Source organism: Urtica dioica, chromosome 2 (genome assembly GCF_054948205.1).
Source record: "Urtica dioica subsp. dioica isolate 48M chromosome 2, U.dioica_male_clone48M_v1_H2, whole genome shotgun sequence".
Classification (NCBI taxonomy): Eukaryota; Viridiplantae; Streptophyta; class Magnoliopsida; order Rosales; family Urticaceae; genus Urtica; species Urtica dioica.
The window spans coordinates 31,176,318-31,192,856 of NC_142757.1; the positions used below are offsets into that span (position 1 = coordinate 31,176,318).

At 43.5% G+C, this 16,539-nt stretch overlaps 3 protein-coding genes across 3 annotated transcripts; 2 read left to right on the forward strand and 1 right to left on the reverse strand.

Annotated features, from left to right (window-relative positions):
* The first annotated feature begins 1,049 nt into the window (after positions 1-1,049).
* Positions 1,050-1,508, forward strand: LOC149404339 (uncharacterized). Its single transcript, XM_089607492.1, has 2 exons — positions 1,050-1,169; positions 1,266-1,508. The coding sequence occupies exons 1-2, from the start codon at positions 1,050-1,052 to the stop codon at positions 1,506-1,508; spliced, it is 363 nt and encodes a 120-aa protein (XP_089463618.1).
* A 5,091-nt stretch (positions 1,509-6,599) lies between these two features.
* Positions 6,600-12,102, forward strand: DEX1 (defective in exine formation protein (DEX1)). Its single transcript, XM_089603030.1, has 13 exons — positions 6,600-6,942; positions 7,018-7,128; positions 7,339-7,421; positions 7,666-7,783; positions 7,977-8,137; positions 8,468-8,910; positions 9,090-9,160; positions 9,437-9,696; positions 9,979-10,160; positions 10,637-10,920; positions 11,015-11,132; positions 11,234-11,416; positions 11,505-12,102. Exons 1-13 carry the CDS (start codon positions 6,800-6,802, stop codon positions 11,820-11,822), a joined length of 2,475 nt encoding a protein of 824 aa, XP_089459156.1. The 5' UTR covers positions 6,600-6,799; the 3' UTR covers positions 11,823-12,102.
* Positions 12,103-12,397: 295 nt separating this feature from the next.
* Positions 12,398-13,292, reverse strand: LOC149404341 (transmembrane protein (DUF962)). Its single transcript, XM_089603041.1, has 2 exons — positions 13,025-13,292; positions 12,398-12,915 (listed from the first exon to the last, which is right to left on the reverse strand). The coding sequence occupies exon 2, from the start codon at positions 12,909-12,911 to the stop codon at positions 12,573-12,575; it is 339 nt and encodes a 112-aa protein (XP_089459167.1). The 5' UTR covers positions 12,912-12,915; positions 13,025-13,292; the 3' UTR covers positions 12,398-12,572.
* Positions 13,293-16,539: the final 3,247 nt, after the last annotated feature.

Consider the following 16,539-nt stretch of genomic DNA (forward strand, 5'->3'; position numbering starts at 1 on the left):
TATGATCAGCGTAATTAATTATATGAGAGAATCATCTCCAACGAGTCGTATCAGAGCGATTGTTCGTGTCTGATACACGCTTGATTCCCCAACAGATTCAAGTTCAAGGCCTCCAACAACGAGGCGGAGTACGAAGCACTGATCGTTGGCTTGGATTTGGCAAACAAGCTAGAAATCCGGAACCTGCGCATCCATTGCGACTCACAACTAATTGTGAACCAGGTGAAGGGAGACTACGCAGCCAAGGAGCCGAGCATGATCGCATATTTGTCCAAAACCCAGAGGAACCTGGAAGCCCTTTCATGGTTCGAGATAGTCCAGGTTCCCCACGAGGCGAACATCGAAGCCGATGCCCTGGCAAGCCTTGCGTCAGGAATAGACGAAGAAGGAGAAGGCAATGTCCCGTTAGAAGTGTTGACCCGACCCTACGTCTCGAGAAGCGAAGTAGGGGTGATTGACGAAGTACCACCCCGTCATGGATAACGCCGCTCGTAGAGTACCTCAAGCGAGGAGTCGTCCCCGAGAGCAAAGAGGAAGCGAGAAAGCTGAGAAGCTTGGCGCCCAAATACACGATGAGATGGGACACCCTATTCAATAGAGGGTACTCGATGCCTCTCCTCCGATGCTTAAACAAGGTCGAAGCGAAAAACGCGCTCCGCGAGGTACACGAGGGGCTGTGCGAGAACCATGCCGCCGGACAGTCTTTGACTTTGAAACTCCTAAAGCTCGGGTACTTTTGACCAACCTTGAAAAAGGAATCCCACGAGTGGGCCAAAAAGTGCGACAAGTACCAAAGGTTCGCCCATGTCCCGCTCCAGGCACCGGCGCCGCTATGCCCGATCGTTGTACCTAGACCCTTCGCGAAGTGGGGAATTGACCTCATCGGTGAGCTGCCTACGGCACCACGACAATACAAGCACACAATCGTGGCTATCGATTACTTCACGAAATGGGTGGAGGCAGAACCATTGGCAAAGATCACAGAGGCGAACACGACTAGTTTCATCTGGAAGAACATCGTTTGCCGCTTCGGGATCCCCGCATCGATCATGACCGACAATGGGAAACAATTCGACAATGCGTGCGTCCGCGACATATGCGAGCAGTTGGGAATCAGCAAGACCTTCTCGTCCCCTCGTTATCCTCAGGCCAACGGCCAAGTCGAAGCGGTCAACAAAATGATCAAGGAGAACCTGAAGAAGAAGCTAGAAGAAAGAAAGGGGGCGTGGGCCGAAGAACTTCCTACAGTCTTGTGGGCATACTAGACGACCGCGCGGAACGCAACCGGCAAAACCCTGTTCGCCCTCGCATTCGGCGTCGAGGCCGTGGTTCCCGTCGAGACCAAACTCCCGACTTTCCTCATCGAAGAATTCGAAGACAATGCCAACGACGAAGCAATAAGGCTCAAACTGGACCTCATAGACGAGAAGAGGGCAGACGCACTAACCCGCCTCGCCGCGCAAAAGTGGAAGTTCGAGAAGTACTACTACTCCAAGGTCAAGCTTTGAAAGTTCGCCGACGGGAGCCTCGTCCTCAGAAAGGGTGTTCCAAAACACCAAGGTGCAAGGGGCGAGAGTCCTGGGACCCACCTGGGAAGGCCCGTATTGTGTGCGCCGAGCCATACACGGTGGCACGTACAAGCTCGAGAACCTAGAAGGACTCGTATTCACTCATCCATGGAACGCCGAGCATCTGAGGCAGTACTACCAATAAAGCTCGCCCTCGGCTCTTTTTGCTTTTTCCATTTTATTTCCAATTTTGTTAAGTGACAATTTCAAGTTTGAACAAGGCCAATGGCCATGGGATGTAATTTTAATTTCTTTGACACGATAATGGGATTACATTTCACCTTAAAGCTTTGTTACGCATTGTTATAATTTCTAGTCTCCTCTACGAGTACACAAGAAACTCGGGGGGCTAACAGGTATACACCCTTCGTGCGACGCCCTCGCACTCCATGTCTCACACACCGAAAGGTAGCGAATCATCAACGGGTTACATCAGCACACCGGACTGCTAACCCTAAGACAACAGTCAAAACCCAAAAACACGACACGCGTACCGATAGGTACCACGCTCGCTGGGAACTACGCTTACTTCAAGTTCGTCCTGATACACGACACGCACGCCCACAGGTAGCGTACACGCCAGGAAAAGGGCCCGCTAGCCGCCCAGCTTGTGCGCCGAGAGACAGCGAGTCACCAATGGGTTTCAAAGGCTTGCGCCCGCCGGACGAAATTTGTTCAGCCAACGTCCATGGAAAACCTATCCACTGAATATGGTGCCAAGCCGTGCAGACCGGTTACGCTAGACATAGTAAATCGAGGTTTGTAAGACACGTATCAACCGGATTGTGCATAGTAAATCGATTATGCTAGACATAGTAAGTCGATAAAATAAGACGCACGGAAAAACCAAAGAAGCTTCAATAAAACTAATCAACATTACGAAAGCAACCCAACAACAAAAGAAGAAAAAGAGGGAAAGAGGACAAATATCTGAAAGGAAAGCATCAAAGAAAGCAGGCGCTAAACAAGTGCGCAAAAAAGCAAAGCAAAGCCGGCTACTCGAAACCAAAGTCGACTTGCTCCTCGTCAATCCCAGGCGGGCGAAAGCCCGACCCATCGGTGGCCTCTCAGTCAGGGGGGCAGTTCGTCGATTGGGCAGCCTCCGCGAGAACCCATGCCGTCGAAGAAAGAGAAGGTGGTCCCGCGGGATGCGTTCTCCTTTGCAGTCGCGTCACGAACCCGTACAGCTGCCGCGTAACGGGCCTCCTCTAGAGCGATGTCCCAGTCGTCCTCCAGATCCGCCTTAGCCCGCACGGCATCGTCCTTCTCCTCGATGATGGTTTGCATCTCCACCAATAGGGAGTCCCGTTCCCTCTCCACCTTGACGCGGGCGATCTCGCTCGCCGATAGTCGAGCGTGGATGTTCTTCAGCTCTTCATCCCGGCCTAAGAGGAGCGCTTGGAGCTTCCTCGTCTCCTCTAGGAAGGTGTCGGCCGACTACTCCGCCTTCTCTCGAGATGCCTGCTCGGCCGCCCACAATGACCTCTCGGCGATCAACTCCGCGCTTAGGCGAGTCGCCTCCTCGCGGGCTCGCTTTGACTTCTCCTCGAGTGCTTGAAACTCCTGGGCAGTTCGGACCCCCTCTAGTGCAGCGGCATGGTCGGCCGCGGTGCTCTCCATGTTCGTCTTCATGTTCTGCATCCGTCGCAGCAGGTCCCGAAGAATGCGGTCGCCTCGCTCTTGATGTGCAAGCATCTGCAAGAGTGGATGACACACGCGCAATCATAATAAGTATGGCGACTATACATAAACTGAATAACGGATCGTACCTTCCGAGCGTCGCTGATCCCGTTCTGGAAGTATTCAATGTCGCTCTTCGTCAGGAGACCCTTAAAGTCTCTCAAAGGGGCTTCGAGGATCCCTTGGGAGCATTGGCCCCTCAGCTCCGCCGCTTCCGCTAGAAGCATCGAGTCCATACCATCCTTTGCCGCCGATGTGTGAGCGCGCTTCTGACAAGAGGGCGAGCTGAGAGAGACCGATGACGAAGGCCGCTTGTTCGAAGAGTTCACCTCGTTCCGTGTTCGCACGGGCGACCCCCCACGGCGAGCCTCAACCCGAGAACGGGCCGCGGCCACGGCTTCGGTAGTGGGTTGCGCCCTGGGCACTCGCGCGCGCGAACGATCTCGAGCCATGGTACCTGTCATAAAATAGCGTCAAGCGATAGGACATGATAGTAAACATAAACAGTAAGTAATGCGATAGCATAAAAAATGGTTAGTACCCCCACGTCGGGGAGATGGGCAGAAGAACCCCCTGCCTCAGACTCGGGGCCCGCCGCGGCCTCCGCGCCAAGAATAGGGCATCAGGGCACGTCATCACCAGGCACGAACCACCCGATGGTCACCATTAAGTTCGGAGACTCGAAGAGTGACCCTTGCCGCCTCGAGTCTGGGACCGCCCTGATCAAGGTTGCGAGTTCGGAGTCCTCAATATCACCGACGGCCGAGAAGTCGGCCACAAGACCAAACACGAGAGGCGCCGCCCCGAAGGTAGATTCAGACACCCACACCCAAGGGTATCAGTGCTTTGAAGTGACCTTGGTGATTATGGCAAGGCGCTTTCGATGTGCCACTAGATATGAGCCTAGTTTCGCAGGAACCCCACGAACGACTACGAGGTTCTAGATGTCGTCCGCGGTGACAACTCTCTTCTTCGTCCGATAGAGCATCATATGGCACGCTGCGACCACCCGATAGAAAAATGGGGACATCTGCGATGCGTGCACTCCCAATAGAACCAGCAAGTCCTGAATCACCGGCTGGAAGGGCAACCGTAGCCCTCCGTGAAGGCTCGCCTCGTGAACGGTAGAGTACCCCTTCCGCGGGCGAGTAGGGAGATCGTCGGGCAGCGGTCTCAGGATCGATATCGACTCCGGGATGCAATAGCGCTTCCTCAAACTCATAAAACTAGCGAGCGAGAACGAGCTTTGGATGTCGACACCCGAGCAATCGATGTCGTCGCGAATCGCCGACTCTCCGATCGGGAAGGCTAAAGCTCGCGCTTCCTCTCGCGCAGTCAATGAAAGCATCGCGGCCAGTGAGAGGTGGCGACCCAACGACTCGCTCGAGCACTCAGCGTCGGGAACGCTCCTCAAGCAAGGCAAGTCCCCCTGGCGGTCGCTCGATCGGACCAGTCGGCCCGACAGGGTCTGTCTTCTCCACGTTAAAACAGGCAGAGGCACCCACGCGTGTATCCGGCCCTCGGTCGGCCGGGCTCCCTTCTTCAGGCCGGCCCGACCCTCGGCCGGCCAGGTCTCCTCCCGCGCGCGCGTCCGGCCCTCGGTCGGCCGGGGCCTCTCCCTCGCGCTGGCCCGGCCCCTGGTCGGTCGGGCTCCCATCTCCACGCCGGCCCGGCCCTCGGCCGGTTGGGTCTCCCCATGTGCGCGCATCCAGCCCAAAGGCGCAGCCCGATCCCAGGTCGGCCAGGTCTTCCCCATATGGGCCCGCCCCGAATGGGCCCTCACCCTCCTCGCGTCCATCCGCCCCTGGGCCAGCCGGGCTCCCCTCCATGCGCGCGTCTGGCCCAATGGCCCGGCCAAACTCTCGGCCGACTGGGTCCCCTTCGCGCGGGCCCGTCCCACCTGGGCTTAGGGTTGGCTCGGGGGTCAGGCAGGCCGCCGTCCCCTGGCCGACGCTGTTTGGCCGGCCCGCCTCCTGCCCGGCGCCTCCCCACCGGTGTGCGCCTCCTCAGGCGCAGTCACGTCCAGGTTGCGTGCTTCGCCGGTGCATGAGAGGTAAACAGAGGCAACCCCTCTGTTTCCCCTTTGTAGTTCATCATTTCCTTCTCTCGCAGGACCGACGACAGACGAGGCAAGTATCACCGACAGCTAAGGGACGACTTGGGATACCAAGTCCAACACGCTCGAGCCGAAGTGAGACCACTTGGTCTGGCCTTGCATCTGACCGCTTTAGGTTCCTAAATAGTTGTTCGAAAATGAGCGACAACATGCATATTAAAAATGACATACATATATATATATATATATATATATATATATATATATATATATATATATATCACAATGATATGAAAAAAATAATTTTTTTGGGCAAATTTGTAAAATATAGAAGTAGTAGAGGTTTAAAATCATAATTATAAAAAAAATTAAAGTGAGAAAGAATATACCCAAAATACTCTTTAAGTAGATGTAAAAATAGAGATCACTTGGAGGTATAAAGCACTGTTCACTTATGCAAAATGCAGTTGCATCAAGATTGGAGTTGCTCTAACTCTCTCTCACTAAACGACTCTCCAATTCACTAATCATTCTGAATGGTCGACAACCTCGCTTTCCTTTCAGAGCAAAGCTCTCCGATGTGCAACCATCTTCTTGTCTCTCTCCATCTCGAACCTGGAAACCTTATCATCACATAAATCAAGCAACGGAAGAAGAAGACGAATGAACCACATGCCTGAGATTATATAGTAATTTCGAAGCGAGCGAGGAAGAATGAGGATGTTGATTGATTGACTTGATGTCGGAGGATAGAAGGATATACCATAGAGTGTCGTCGTTGGAGAGTCAATAGAGACGAGAGGATGAGATGGCGAGGCAACATAGGGGAAACCAAGAGCTTTGATTCCGACACTACTCTGCGATCAACAAGTTGTTCATACTTCATAGTCGTCGCATCGTGAGGGACGCTGCTCTGGACGCTGCTCTAGACGCTGTGATCGAACACGGAGAAGCCGAGATCAGTAGAGAGAGCGTATGATGATGTTCAGTGTCTCGACTTTGCGTCGGACATCGCAGCGGAGGAGAAGCATTGCTCTGAAACGAAGAACGGTATAAAACGGACATTCCATATAAACGAATGTGAATAAAATGAGATGAAGTGATGATTTTGAGATTAGTTTTAAAAAAAGTGACTCGTGCTGTAAATTCCACTTAAAATGCGGTATGCGAGGAATCGAGGTCCGATTTCGAACCCATGATTCAAAGAGCCCATCTTAGGCCCGAGACTCTATTTTATGGCGCGTGTCACTCACTCTCCGCGCTAAATCTTCCCTGGCGACTTTTTACTCAGTCACGAGTCACGACTCATTAGAACCTAAACGAACTTTGTTCTTCCTCCTCTTCAGAGGTTCGAAACATCGAAATCAAACTGTCATTGTTGCCGATTCGAAATACGGCGATTTCCTCATTACCAGTGACATTACCTCTCTAAGTTTTCCTTGAACGCCATTAAAGAACGAAGAGAAGAAGTTAATTGGTGTTGGAAGGAGATCACATGAAATCCTCGGAGTTCTCTAGAGTTTTACTGATTTGTATCTTCATTTGCGTCGGGTTGGGCATTTCTCATGGAGAGGAATCGAAGAAGAACAAGTTCCGAGAGCGAGAGGCCAGCGACGATGCCCTTGGCTATCCCAACATGTTTGCGTTTAATCGAATTGAATGGTATTTGATGGTTTTTCAGAGTATATTCTAAGTCTGTTTTTTGATTTTCAGTGACGAGGATGCTTTGTTGAATTCGACCTGCCCTAAGAATTTGGAGCTCAGATGGCAAACGGAAGTTAGCTCTAGTATTTATGCGACACCATTGATCGCTGATATTAACAGGTAAAGATAAAAAGAAAAAGAGAAGGAGAAAGAAAAATCAAGGAATTTTGAGTGTGCTTTTCTGAATAGTGTTTGGGGTTAACTAAGATTTAATTTCATTTTAGATTTAGGGTTTTGTATATGATGATCTACATATGTCTTTTATTTTTTTTTATTTTGCTGCTGTCTTAATAACCGGGTTGGTTATGATTTTGGTGGTTTTGGTTTCAGTGATGGGAAGCTTGAAATAGTGGTGCCTTCTTTTGTTCACTACCTTGAAGTTCTAGATGGATCAGATGGAGACAAGACGCCAGGTATTGAAAGACGTTTTTATTCTTCTTTGGAGCCTTATTTTGAGTTGCAGATATGACTGTCAAATTCAACGGGGTGTATCGACAAAATTTACAGTTCACTGAGTTATGTCAATAAACTACACAGTCTTTATTTAAACAAATGGATTTCACAAGCAAATGATCAGCCAATTCTATGGTATTTGTTCTGAAATTAGTCCAGCAAGCAAACCATTTTAAGTGGTTAGTTTATGAATTGGATAATTAGGTTGGCCAGCTTTTCATCAGTCAACAGTGCATGCCAGCCCTCTCCTATATGATATCGACAAGGATGGTTCAAGAGAAATAGCGTTGGCAACCTACAACGGTGAAGTTCTTTTTTTCAGGTGAATTCTTTTGCTCCCTATGCTTGAATGTCATCCATTTATATGGTTTTGTATCTTCTTCTTCTTCTTCTTCTTCTTTTTTTTTTTTTTTTTTTTTTTTTTTTTTTTTTTTTTTTTTTTCGTGTGAATTATCTGTTTTTGGCTCATGGAGACTGAGAAGAGTTTCTATTTTTTTCTTCATACAAATCTCTAGGGTGTCAGGTTATATGATGGTAGACAAACTGGTAGTACCCCGAAGAAAAGTAAAAAAGAATTGGTACGTGGGTCTGGATCCAGATCCGGCGGATCGTTCCCATCCAGATGTTCAAGATGACACAATTGTCCAAGAGGCTATGGAGGGAAAATCAGCTCCTCGTAAGTTTCACCAGATTTTTTTTCAGTATCACTTCATCATTTTTTTTTATTGTTGGTCAGAAACTACTTGTCTCCTTCACATCTAAGATTTTTCCAGGAATTACATGCCTTTTATAAATATAAGGCATACACACACACACACACACACACACACACACACACACACACATATATATATATTTGTATATTCAAATAGGAACTAAATTCCCTGGAATGTGCTTACACTCCTGCAGATATAATTGGAAATAGTTCAACCATTCCAGCTACTAATTTACCTGAGAATATTCAAATCGGAACTAAATTCCCTGGAATGTGCTTACACTCTTGCAGATATAATTGGAAATAGTTCAACCATTCCAGCTGCTACTTTACCTGAGAATGAAACAAAATCAAATGGAACTCAAGTCGGAGGAGACATCAAGCTACCTAGTAGTGCAAATGATTCTTCTCTGAACACGAGTTTACCAGGAAATTTTACTCAGGGAGCGAGCACTGGGAGACGGCTTTTGGAAGACACCAGTTCAGAAGGATCCAATAACGTAACAAACGCAGAAGCTCACGCTGCATCTGTTGAGAATGATGGAAGTTTGGAGGAAGAGGCAGATTCTTCTTTTGATCTGCTACGTGAAAATGATGAGCTGGGTGATGAGTATCATTATGATTATGACGACTATGTTGACGATTCAATGTGGGGAGACGAGGAGTGGAAGGAAGGCCAACATGAGAAATTGGAGGATTATGTGAATATTGACTCACATATCCTATGTACTCCTGTAAGTCATATTTACATGTAGTTGTTCATAATTAACGAATTTTGTTCACACACACACACACCACACACACACACACACGTGTGTGTATATATATATATATATATATATATATATATATATATATATATACACGTGATGGAGGAATTTCCTCGACATGATTTATTTTTACATGTTTCTAGGTGATATCAGATATTGATAAAGATGGAGTTCCGGAAATGGTTATTGCTGTTTCTTACTTCTTTGATCATGAGTAAGTTACCTTTTTGGGTATCAACCATCTCTCTTGTATAAGGAAAAAGCCTTGCTGAAATATCTTTTTTTCTCTTGCTAAACCATGGCGTCTGTGGTATTAGTTTAAGATCCTGGATTTAAATGTTTTTTGAAAAAAACAAAAATTATGTCTTTTTTTCTTTTATGACTGATTTGTTTCGACCGATAGTAATCCATCCCCATATTGGTATAGCTCGTAACTTCGAGCCTAGATTTTTATGTTCAACAGTGACTAATTATTATTTTCGAGTTACAGGTATTATTCAAACTCAGAAAACCTGAAGGATTTGGGTGATGACATTAAAATTGGAAAGTACATAGCTAGTTCGATCGTCGTTTTCGATCTTGATACAAAACAAGTAAAGTGGACAGCTGATTTAGATCTAAGTACAGATGGTGGGAATTATCGAGCTTATATATACTCTTCCCCAACTGTTGTTGACCTGGATGGTGATGGTTATATGGACATTCTGGTTGGGACTTCCTATGGCTTGTTCTATGTCTTGGATCATAAAGGTAACCTACTTTCATAGAATATGGATTGCATGTTTTATTAGAATCATCCTATTTTGATATATAATTGCATTGTTTCTTTGATAAAGAAGAAGGATCATCCGATCAATTCCAAACGACAAGTACTCACCCATCCAATCCACAACTCATGCATTCTACATCATAAGCTTATCGGATTTAAAACTCTGAACCTAGTGTTTAAGTTTATCAAACTAACCCCAGTATCTAGGTCTTTTATAGACACATCTATTATTATGAGAAGTGATATATGTGTCCTATATTCAGGCAATGTCAGGAGAAATTTTCCTTTGGAAATGGCTGAGATTCAGGGAAGTCCAATTGCAGCTGATATAAATGATGATGGAAAGATCGAATTAGTAACTGTGGACACTCATGGCAATGTTGCTGCGTGGACTGTGCATGGGGAAGAGATTTGGGAAAGGCATCTTAAGAGTTTAATTCCGCAGGTACATTGGGCCTACCATCAGAACTCATTAATATTAAGGCTTTTAGGATGGTATTGGCTACATGGGGTTGAAAGTTTACCAAATGTCACAGATTTTTCATTGCAGCTTTCGCTGTTTTATATTTTCTTTTCCCGTACTAAACAATCGTGGCTTATAAATTCAATTTTATGCTCCAAAATATTTGCTTGCGTGCAAGACCTTGTCATTCTTAGATTTATACTCCGGAAGTCTTTCCAAGGTTTTTAGATGAGTAACCTGCCAAAATATTACAACTTCTTAATGCAATACAACCAAATCTATATCACGGTAATTGGTGTCTTGGCAATTGCCGGGCACTTTGTTAATATAATAAAATAAAAATCTAAACCCCGTTTTATTATTTTTCCATTTAGTTTCTATCTACGTATAGATGAGTAACATGGATGTTAAAATGATTCAAAAACGTGAACAAGAAGGCTCTATTTCATATTCTCCAGAGTCCTACTGTTGGTGACATCGATGGAGATGGCCACACGGAGGTTGTGATCCCAACAATATCAGGGAATATATATGCTCTTAGTGGAAAGGACGGATCAGATGTTCGCCCTTATCCATATAGAACTCACGGGAGAGTCATGAGTCAAGTTCTTCTCGTTGACTTAAAAAGGCGGGGAGAGAAGTCCAAGGGTCTAACTCTTGCCACTACCTCATTCGATGGCTATTTGTATTTAATAGACGGACCCACATCATGTGCAGATGTTGTTGATATTGGAGAAACTTCGTAAGACAACAAATAGTTACTTGATCACCCTCCATGACATTGCTACTAATCTAGGTTTTCATAGGTATCTTATCTCTTAGTCTACCCATTGCAGATATAGCATGGCCCTAGCAGACAATGTTGATGGCGGAGATGATCTTGATCTAATCGTGACGACCATGAATGGAAACGTTTTTTGCTTCTCAACTCCTTCTCCTCATCATCCCCTAAAGGTAAAATGGGGACCGAAATTGATAGGAGATTCCTTTCTTTTATCATATTTTTATTTATTTTTATATTTCTTTATTCTGATTGATTGGGTAATTATTGCCAGGCTTGGAGATCACATAATCAAGGTAGAAATAACTTTGCAAACAGGCACAATCGTGAGGGTGTATATATCACTCCTTCGTCTAGAGCTTTCCGTGACGAGGAAGGAAAGAACTTCTGGGTAGACATAGAGATAGTAGATAGTTACAGATACGGCTCATTTAGTCAAGGACCATATAATGTCACGGTAAGTTCTACTTTCACGCATGTTAATATAGAACTAGTTGTATTTATACCAGGTAATCCCACTTGACTGGTTGGTCAAATCTATGCAGACCACCTTGTTAGTTCCTGGTAATTATCAAGGAGAGAGAAGGATAAGGCAAAGCCAAATCATAAACGAGCCTGGTAAGCATCGGATAAAGCTTCCGACGGTCGGGGTGAGGACGACCGGCACTGTTCTGGTGGAGATGGTTGATCGGAATGGTCTGTATTTCACTGACGAATTCTCTCTCACATTCCACATGCATTACTATAAATTGTTGAAGTGGCTTCTTGTCCTCCCAATGCTCGGGATGTTTGGCGTACTCGTGATTCTCCGCCCTCAAGAGGCAATACCTTTGCCGTCATTCTCGCGTAACACGGACTTGTAATGTTACCCTTTAAGTCCACTTGTACAACTGGCCAGAAGATCATATCACTTGATAGTAATCTTTTTTGTTCCGAGCCAGTGACAGATTTTGCAAGAGTACTGATGACTTGTTAGAGAAGTGCTTTAGTGGCCAAAACTCTGCAGAGAGTCAGTTCATTGGGCTCAAAAATGTTCATTGGCCGAGTAAATTTGAGGTTTCGGGTTTGGAGTAAAGTTAATCCAGGGTTGTAACATAGATCATTTTGAGTTATCAATGGTAGACGATTTTTTTTTGTTCCAAATGTTTTTCTTCATTATCATCTTGTAGCTAAGGAGGTCTTAATTCATTGGCATTTGAAGCAAGTCCGAAATTTATTCATTCACACTTGAGCTATGTCACGTAATCCAACAACATTGGGGTTGAATGTGTTAAATAATTCCGTTGATTAAAACAAGTTGTCACCCAACCGAACCAGTATGTATTTGATCTTTTTCGTAAAGATTGGCCATTTACGATTCTGTCGTCAAACCATGCCGACTTAGCTTGAACATCTCTAGCCAAATCAACCATCTATTACCACCTTATAAAATGGAATCTTATCTAGAGCTTATTTTATCATCCTTTTGCCAAGAAAAAAGTTATACAAATTGACGCTTTCTCATGTAGCGCTATACCAAAGTATAATTTATACATATAAACGGATAACATTTGTTTTTACACGAGGCTTTTTACGTTTAGCAAAAGCTGATTGAATAAAAGCTTAGAAATGAGTCAGAAAGCTTGCAAAACAGGCCTTTTTCCAAGCCTCTTGATCTCCTTGTCCATGTTCCCAGTTAGTATCAAAGCAAACATCTTGAAATCGCAGAAAAAAGACCAGAGCGGGTGACCAAAAGAGGCTGGGACGTTCCCTTCCACGAAAAAGTGGCTGTACCAAGCGAATCCATAGCCACAAAAAGGCACCAAAACCAAGAACCACCAACTAAACACCAACGAGCACAGCAAGAACAACATGCCCACCAGCGTCCCCACAAAATGCCAACGCCTCGTCGATGCTTTCGAGTGCTGGCTCACGTAAAAGGCCCAGAACTCATCCAAGTTCCTGAAATTCATGTCTCTTGAGATATATCAAAAACAAAGCACAAACAACCCAGCTCAGAACAAAACCCTTCCTTTGTCAAACTTGTATCTGAAAAAATTGAAATTTAAAAAGGTCGTTCTGTTACCACCAGAACTCAAAACTCCAAACCCAAATCAGGAATCTCGATTCTTTCGCAGGCTTTTTGATGTGTATCAAATTTGGTAGGGGCTTCTTCTTTTGAGTTGACCGAAATAACCAACAACAGCATCTAATATTAAAGGAATGGGATTTGTTCGAGATATATTATGGATATTTAAATAGTTGAATAAAAGGAAGGGGAAGAGATATACATTGCAGTTGTTAATTTAAATAATCAAATAAAATGAAAAGGGGAAGAAATTGGAAATTGCAGTTAAAACGTTCCAGAGTCAAACCAAATAAAGGGAGTCTTAAAAAAAAAATAAAAAAATAAAGGTTATATGGTCTCGCTCGTCCGCAACCAGTTTTGCTTCAAATGATAATTATTGTGCAAGTATCACCTTTGAAGAATAAGGGCAAATGCACCTTATTTTACCAAAATCTACAAAAGAACACATCTCCGCTTCTATAAGTTAGGATTTGAATCTTATATATGTGTGTATATATACATATACATATGTATACATATATACATATGTATATATATGTATATATGCAAAAATTTAGACCGGAAAAGATGGAGTATATTTTCTACTTATTATTTTTTATATGAGAGGAGAACCTCTATTTATACAAGGAGGAAAAAGAAAAAACAATTACATTTGTGCATCAGAAGAATAAAGACAATATCGTAAATATACAAACATGAGAAAGAGGAAATACAACTTCCAATGAGATAGTACAACTTCCAATGAGATAGTGTAACTTCTAAGAGTTTGTGTTTTCAACACTCCCCCTCATCTTGATGGTAGATGTAGGAAGATCAACCTTGCTACAAAGCTCGAAAAAACTAGCTCGAAAGAAGTTTGGTGAGGATGTATTGGAGTTGATGACGTGTTGAAAGGTACTCCATTTCGATGATCTTCAACTCTATCTTCTCACTGATGAAGTGATGGTCAATCTCGATATGATTGGTTCTATCGTGATGAATTAAATTTTTAGCAATGCTGAGGGCGGCTTGATTGTCACATAGAAGCTTGATAGGTCCTTCGAAAGTGATCTCGAGGTCGTCAAGAATCCTCTTAAACCATATATGACTTTAGATATAGCTATCCAGACATGTATCAGTCATCGACCATGTTTTAGCTCACCGCCCGAACTCAGGTGCCAAACACGTGACTCAGTTTAATACGGAGGCTACAGATGATAGTTGCTATTGATTCTGATATTCAGAGCTCAACCCACTAATCATATTATGCTAATAAAGTAAACCATTACTCTATTTAGTAATCATTTATGATTTATTCATTATCTCTCGTGAGCAAGAATGTCTAACAATCTCCCACTTTGACCAGAGAGGATAAGGCAATTCGCTTTAGCCATTTTATTCTTATCCATGTCATACAGAAAGTTAGAAGTCTGACCAGGATTGAGATTCCCATCATATGGAGTCTCACATTAATCTATTACTCTATCGATTTTGTCTCATCAACGTATTTCTCGTTTAACATTCTTTAGTTCATGCTACTTTGCAAGTGATCTTTGACTTACCTTTATAAGGTCAAGTCAAGTTGTCCATTAGTAAATCAATTTACTATAGAACACATTAACACTTCGCATACGGTTAGATCCTACACCAGACTTTTTATCTTCTTGATAATAAGTCCCCTATATCACAAGTGTACATCCCTTTGGCACCAAGACCAGTTGTACCACGACATGTTTCAATCTCATCACCACTTAGTGTGATATCATTGAACATATTTTTAAGAACTTTTATTGACATGTTTCTATTACTTGGTTATTACATAGTCGATTCTTATTGGCTGTGTTCATATTCAATATACACATGACTCAAGGTTATATTATATCTATAATAACTAAGTATCTCACTATTTCCAGAAATCGTCGTTTTTAAACATTTGTTAGATTTCTCAGAAATTGAGCATCGTCAAGGGACTAATGGTTAGACCTTATAATGACAATGTCTTCAGTCTCGTCAGTCAAGCTATATACCTTATGACAATAAGTATATTTGAGATAATATGGAAAGAGCTAGTTGTTGTCAATGGTGCCCACAAGAAGAGTAGTAGTGTCTATTTATGTACATTTGATGTCATATAGTCTTACGAAGGCTCTTGCTTGTAATTGCTTATTCATTAATATAAAGTTGAAACGTTCATTCATTCTTTCTTTGTTTGAAGCTTTATGATAAAACCTTAGTCTTTTAGTCCATAAACAAACTTAACAACTTACGAAGAGACAAATGTAGATTTGCATGAACAAACTCTTCGTAGTTTGCTTAAAACGATATATTCGCAATCTAAGGGTCAAAGGACTATTGACCTCAGTATGATTGTTAGAAGAATCTATGATGTCTGGTTATGAGGCATTGAGAGTTGGAGACTCTATAGTTCTTCTAGGTATCTTCCGAAGGTACTGAATTGACCAGTGCACTTCTAGAGACAAGATAAGAACAAACCATTAACCTCTTATGTCTCGAAGTCACTATGTATGAATTGCATCATGCTTACCTTAATCCTGAAATGAGACATGCCATTTCACAGCTTAGTATTCTCATTTGAGAAAGTCAGAGTTCGGACTCACTATGTGATTCCGAATATGGCCTATTGGTGAAGTACTAAGTTGTGAGAATGTCATGAGTAACTTTGTGAAGTTCTCATAGATATGGAATTCATGTACAAGATTGCTGAAATGCAATGTATGTCACCTCATGCTTTGTTCCTTGGAGTGTGAATAAATGAACTGGCCAGTGTCCAAATTGAGTCCTGACTCTTTTGGATGAAACAATGTGACTTGTTAGCTCCTCGTCAATACATTGTTTCTAACTTATTCACAAGCGACAAAGGAGTTGAGGAAATAACAGCTAGAAGGGTAAAATGGTAATTTAGTAAATCCCGACTAGCTGATGACATTAATGAAGGGTAAACATAGATAACATTCAGTGGATCCGCTCATCATAATTAGGTTGAATTCTTGAGTAGAAAATAAATTCATTTGAACCGAGAGATTTTAAGTGTCAGCTCTTTAGTGGAGTCAGTTGGCATTAAGCTAAACTTGGAAAAGGTTTGTGAACTTTTGAGTCCAAGTGTTTAGCTCAAGCTTTGTTCATTTGGGTCCATGAGGTCACTTTCACGAATCACATCGATAGGAATAGTTAAACTTGAAGCTAAGTCAAAACGAGAACGAAAATAGTCAAAAGGGTATTTTTGTCTTTTGAGACAAAGGATTAAATGAATGTCAATAAATTTTTTGACAAGTTCATTTGACGACTTAATGTCACTCGGCCATGACTTGATCATTGGGCCTTGTGAGTTAATTTCATTTCATAAGAGTTTTATTGAAAACTCTTAATGGGCCTTTCTCATCTTGTCATGAACAAATGAAGAAGCTTCTAGAAGCTCCTTCTAGAGAGACTTGGGCGCCTACCCTATAGAGAAATAGGAGAGATTATTTTGTGCATAAATGTATCAAGATACTTGCCAAAAGAAAAAGAGAAAA

Excerpts from the sequence above, each read along its gene's own strand:
- LOC149404339 (XM_089607492.1), top strand. The coding sequence starts at position 1,050 with ATGACCGACAATGGGAAACAATTCGACAATGCGTGCGTCCGCGACATA. Across the intron at positions 1,170-1,265 it reads CCAACGGCCAAGTCGAAGCG|ACGACCGCGCGGAACGCAAC; the intron begins GTCAACAAAATG and ends TGGGCATACTAG.
- DEX1 (XM_089603030.1), top strand. The coding sequence starts at position 6,800 with ATGAAATCCTCGGAGTTCTCTAGAGTTTTACTGATTTGTATCTTCATT. Across the intron at positions 7,129-7,338 it reads TTGATCGCTGATATTAACAG|TGATGGGAAGCTTGAAATAG; the intron begins GTAAAGATAAAA and ends TTTTGGTTTCAG. Across the intron at positions 10,161-10,636 it reads TTAAGAGTTTAATTCCGCAG|AGTCCTACTGTTGGTGACAT; the intron begins GTACATTGGGCC and ends CATATTCTCCAG.
- LOC149404341 (XM_089603041.1), bottom strand. The coding sequence starts at position 12,911 with ATGAATTTCAGGAACTTGGATGAGTTCTGGGCCTTTTACGTGAGCCAG.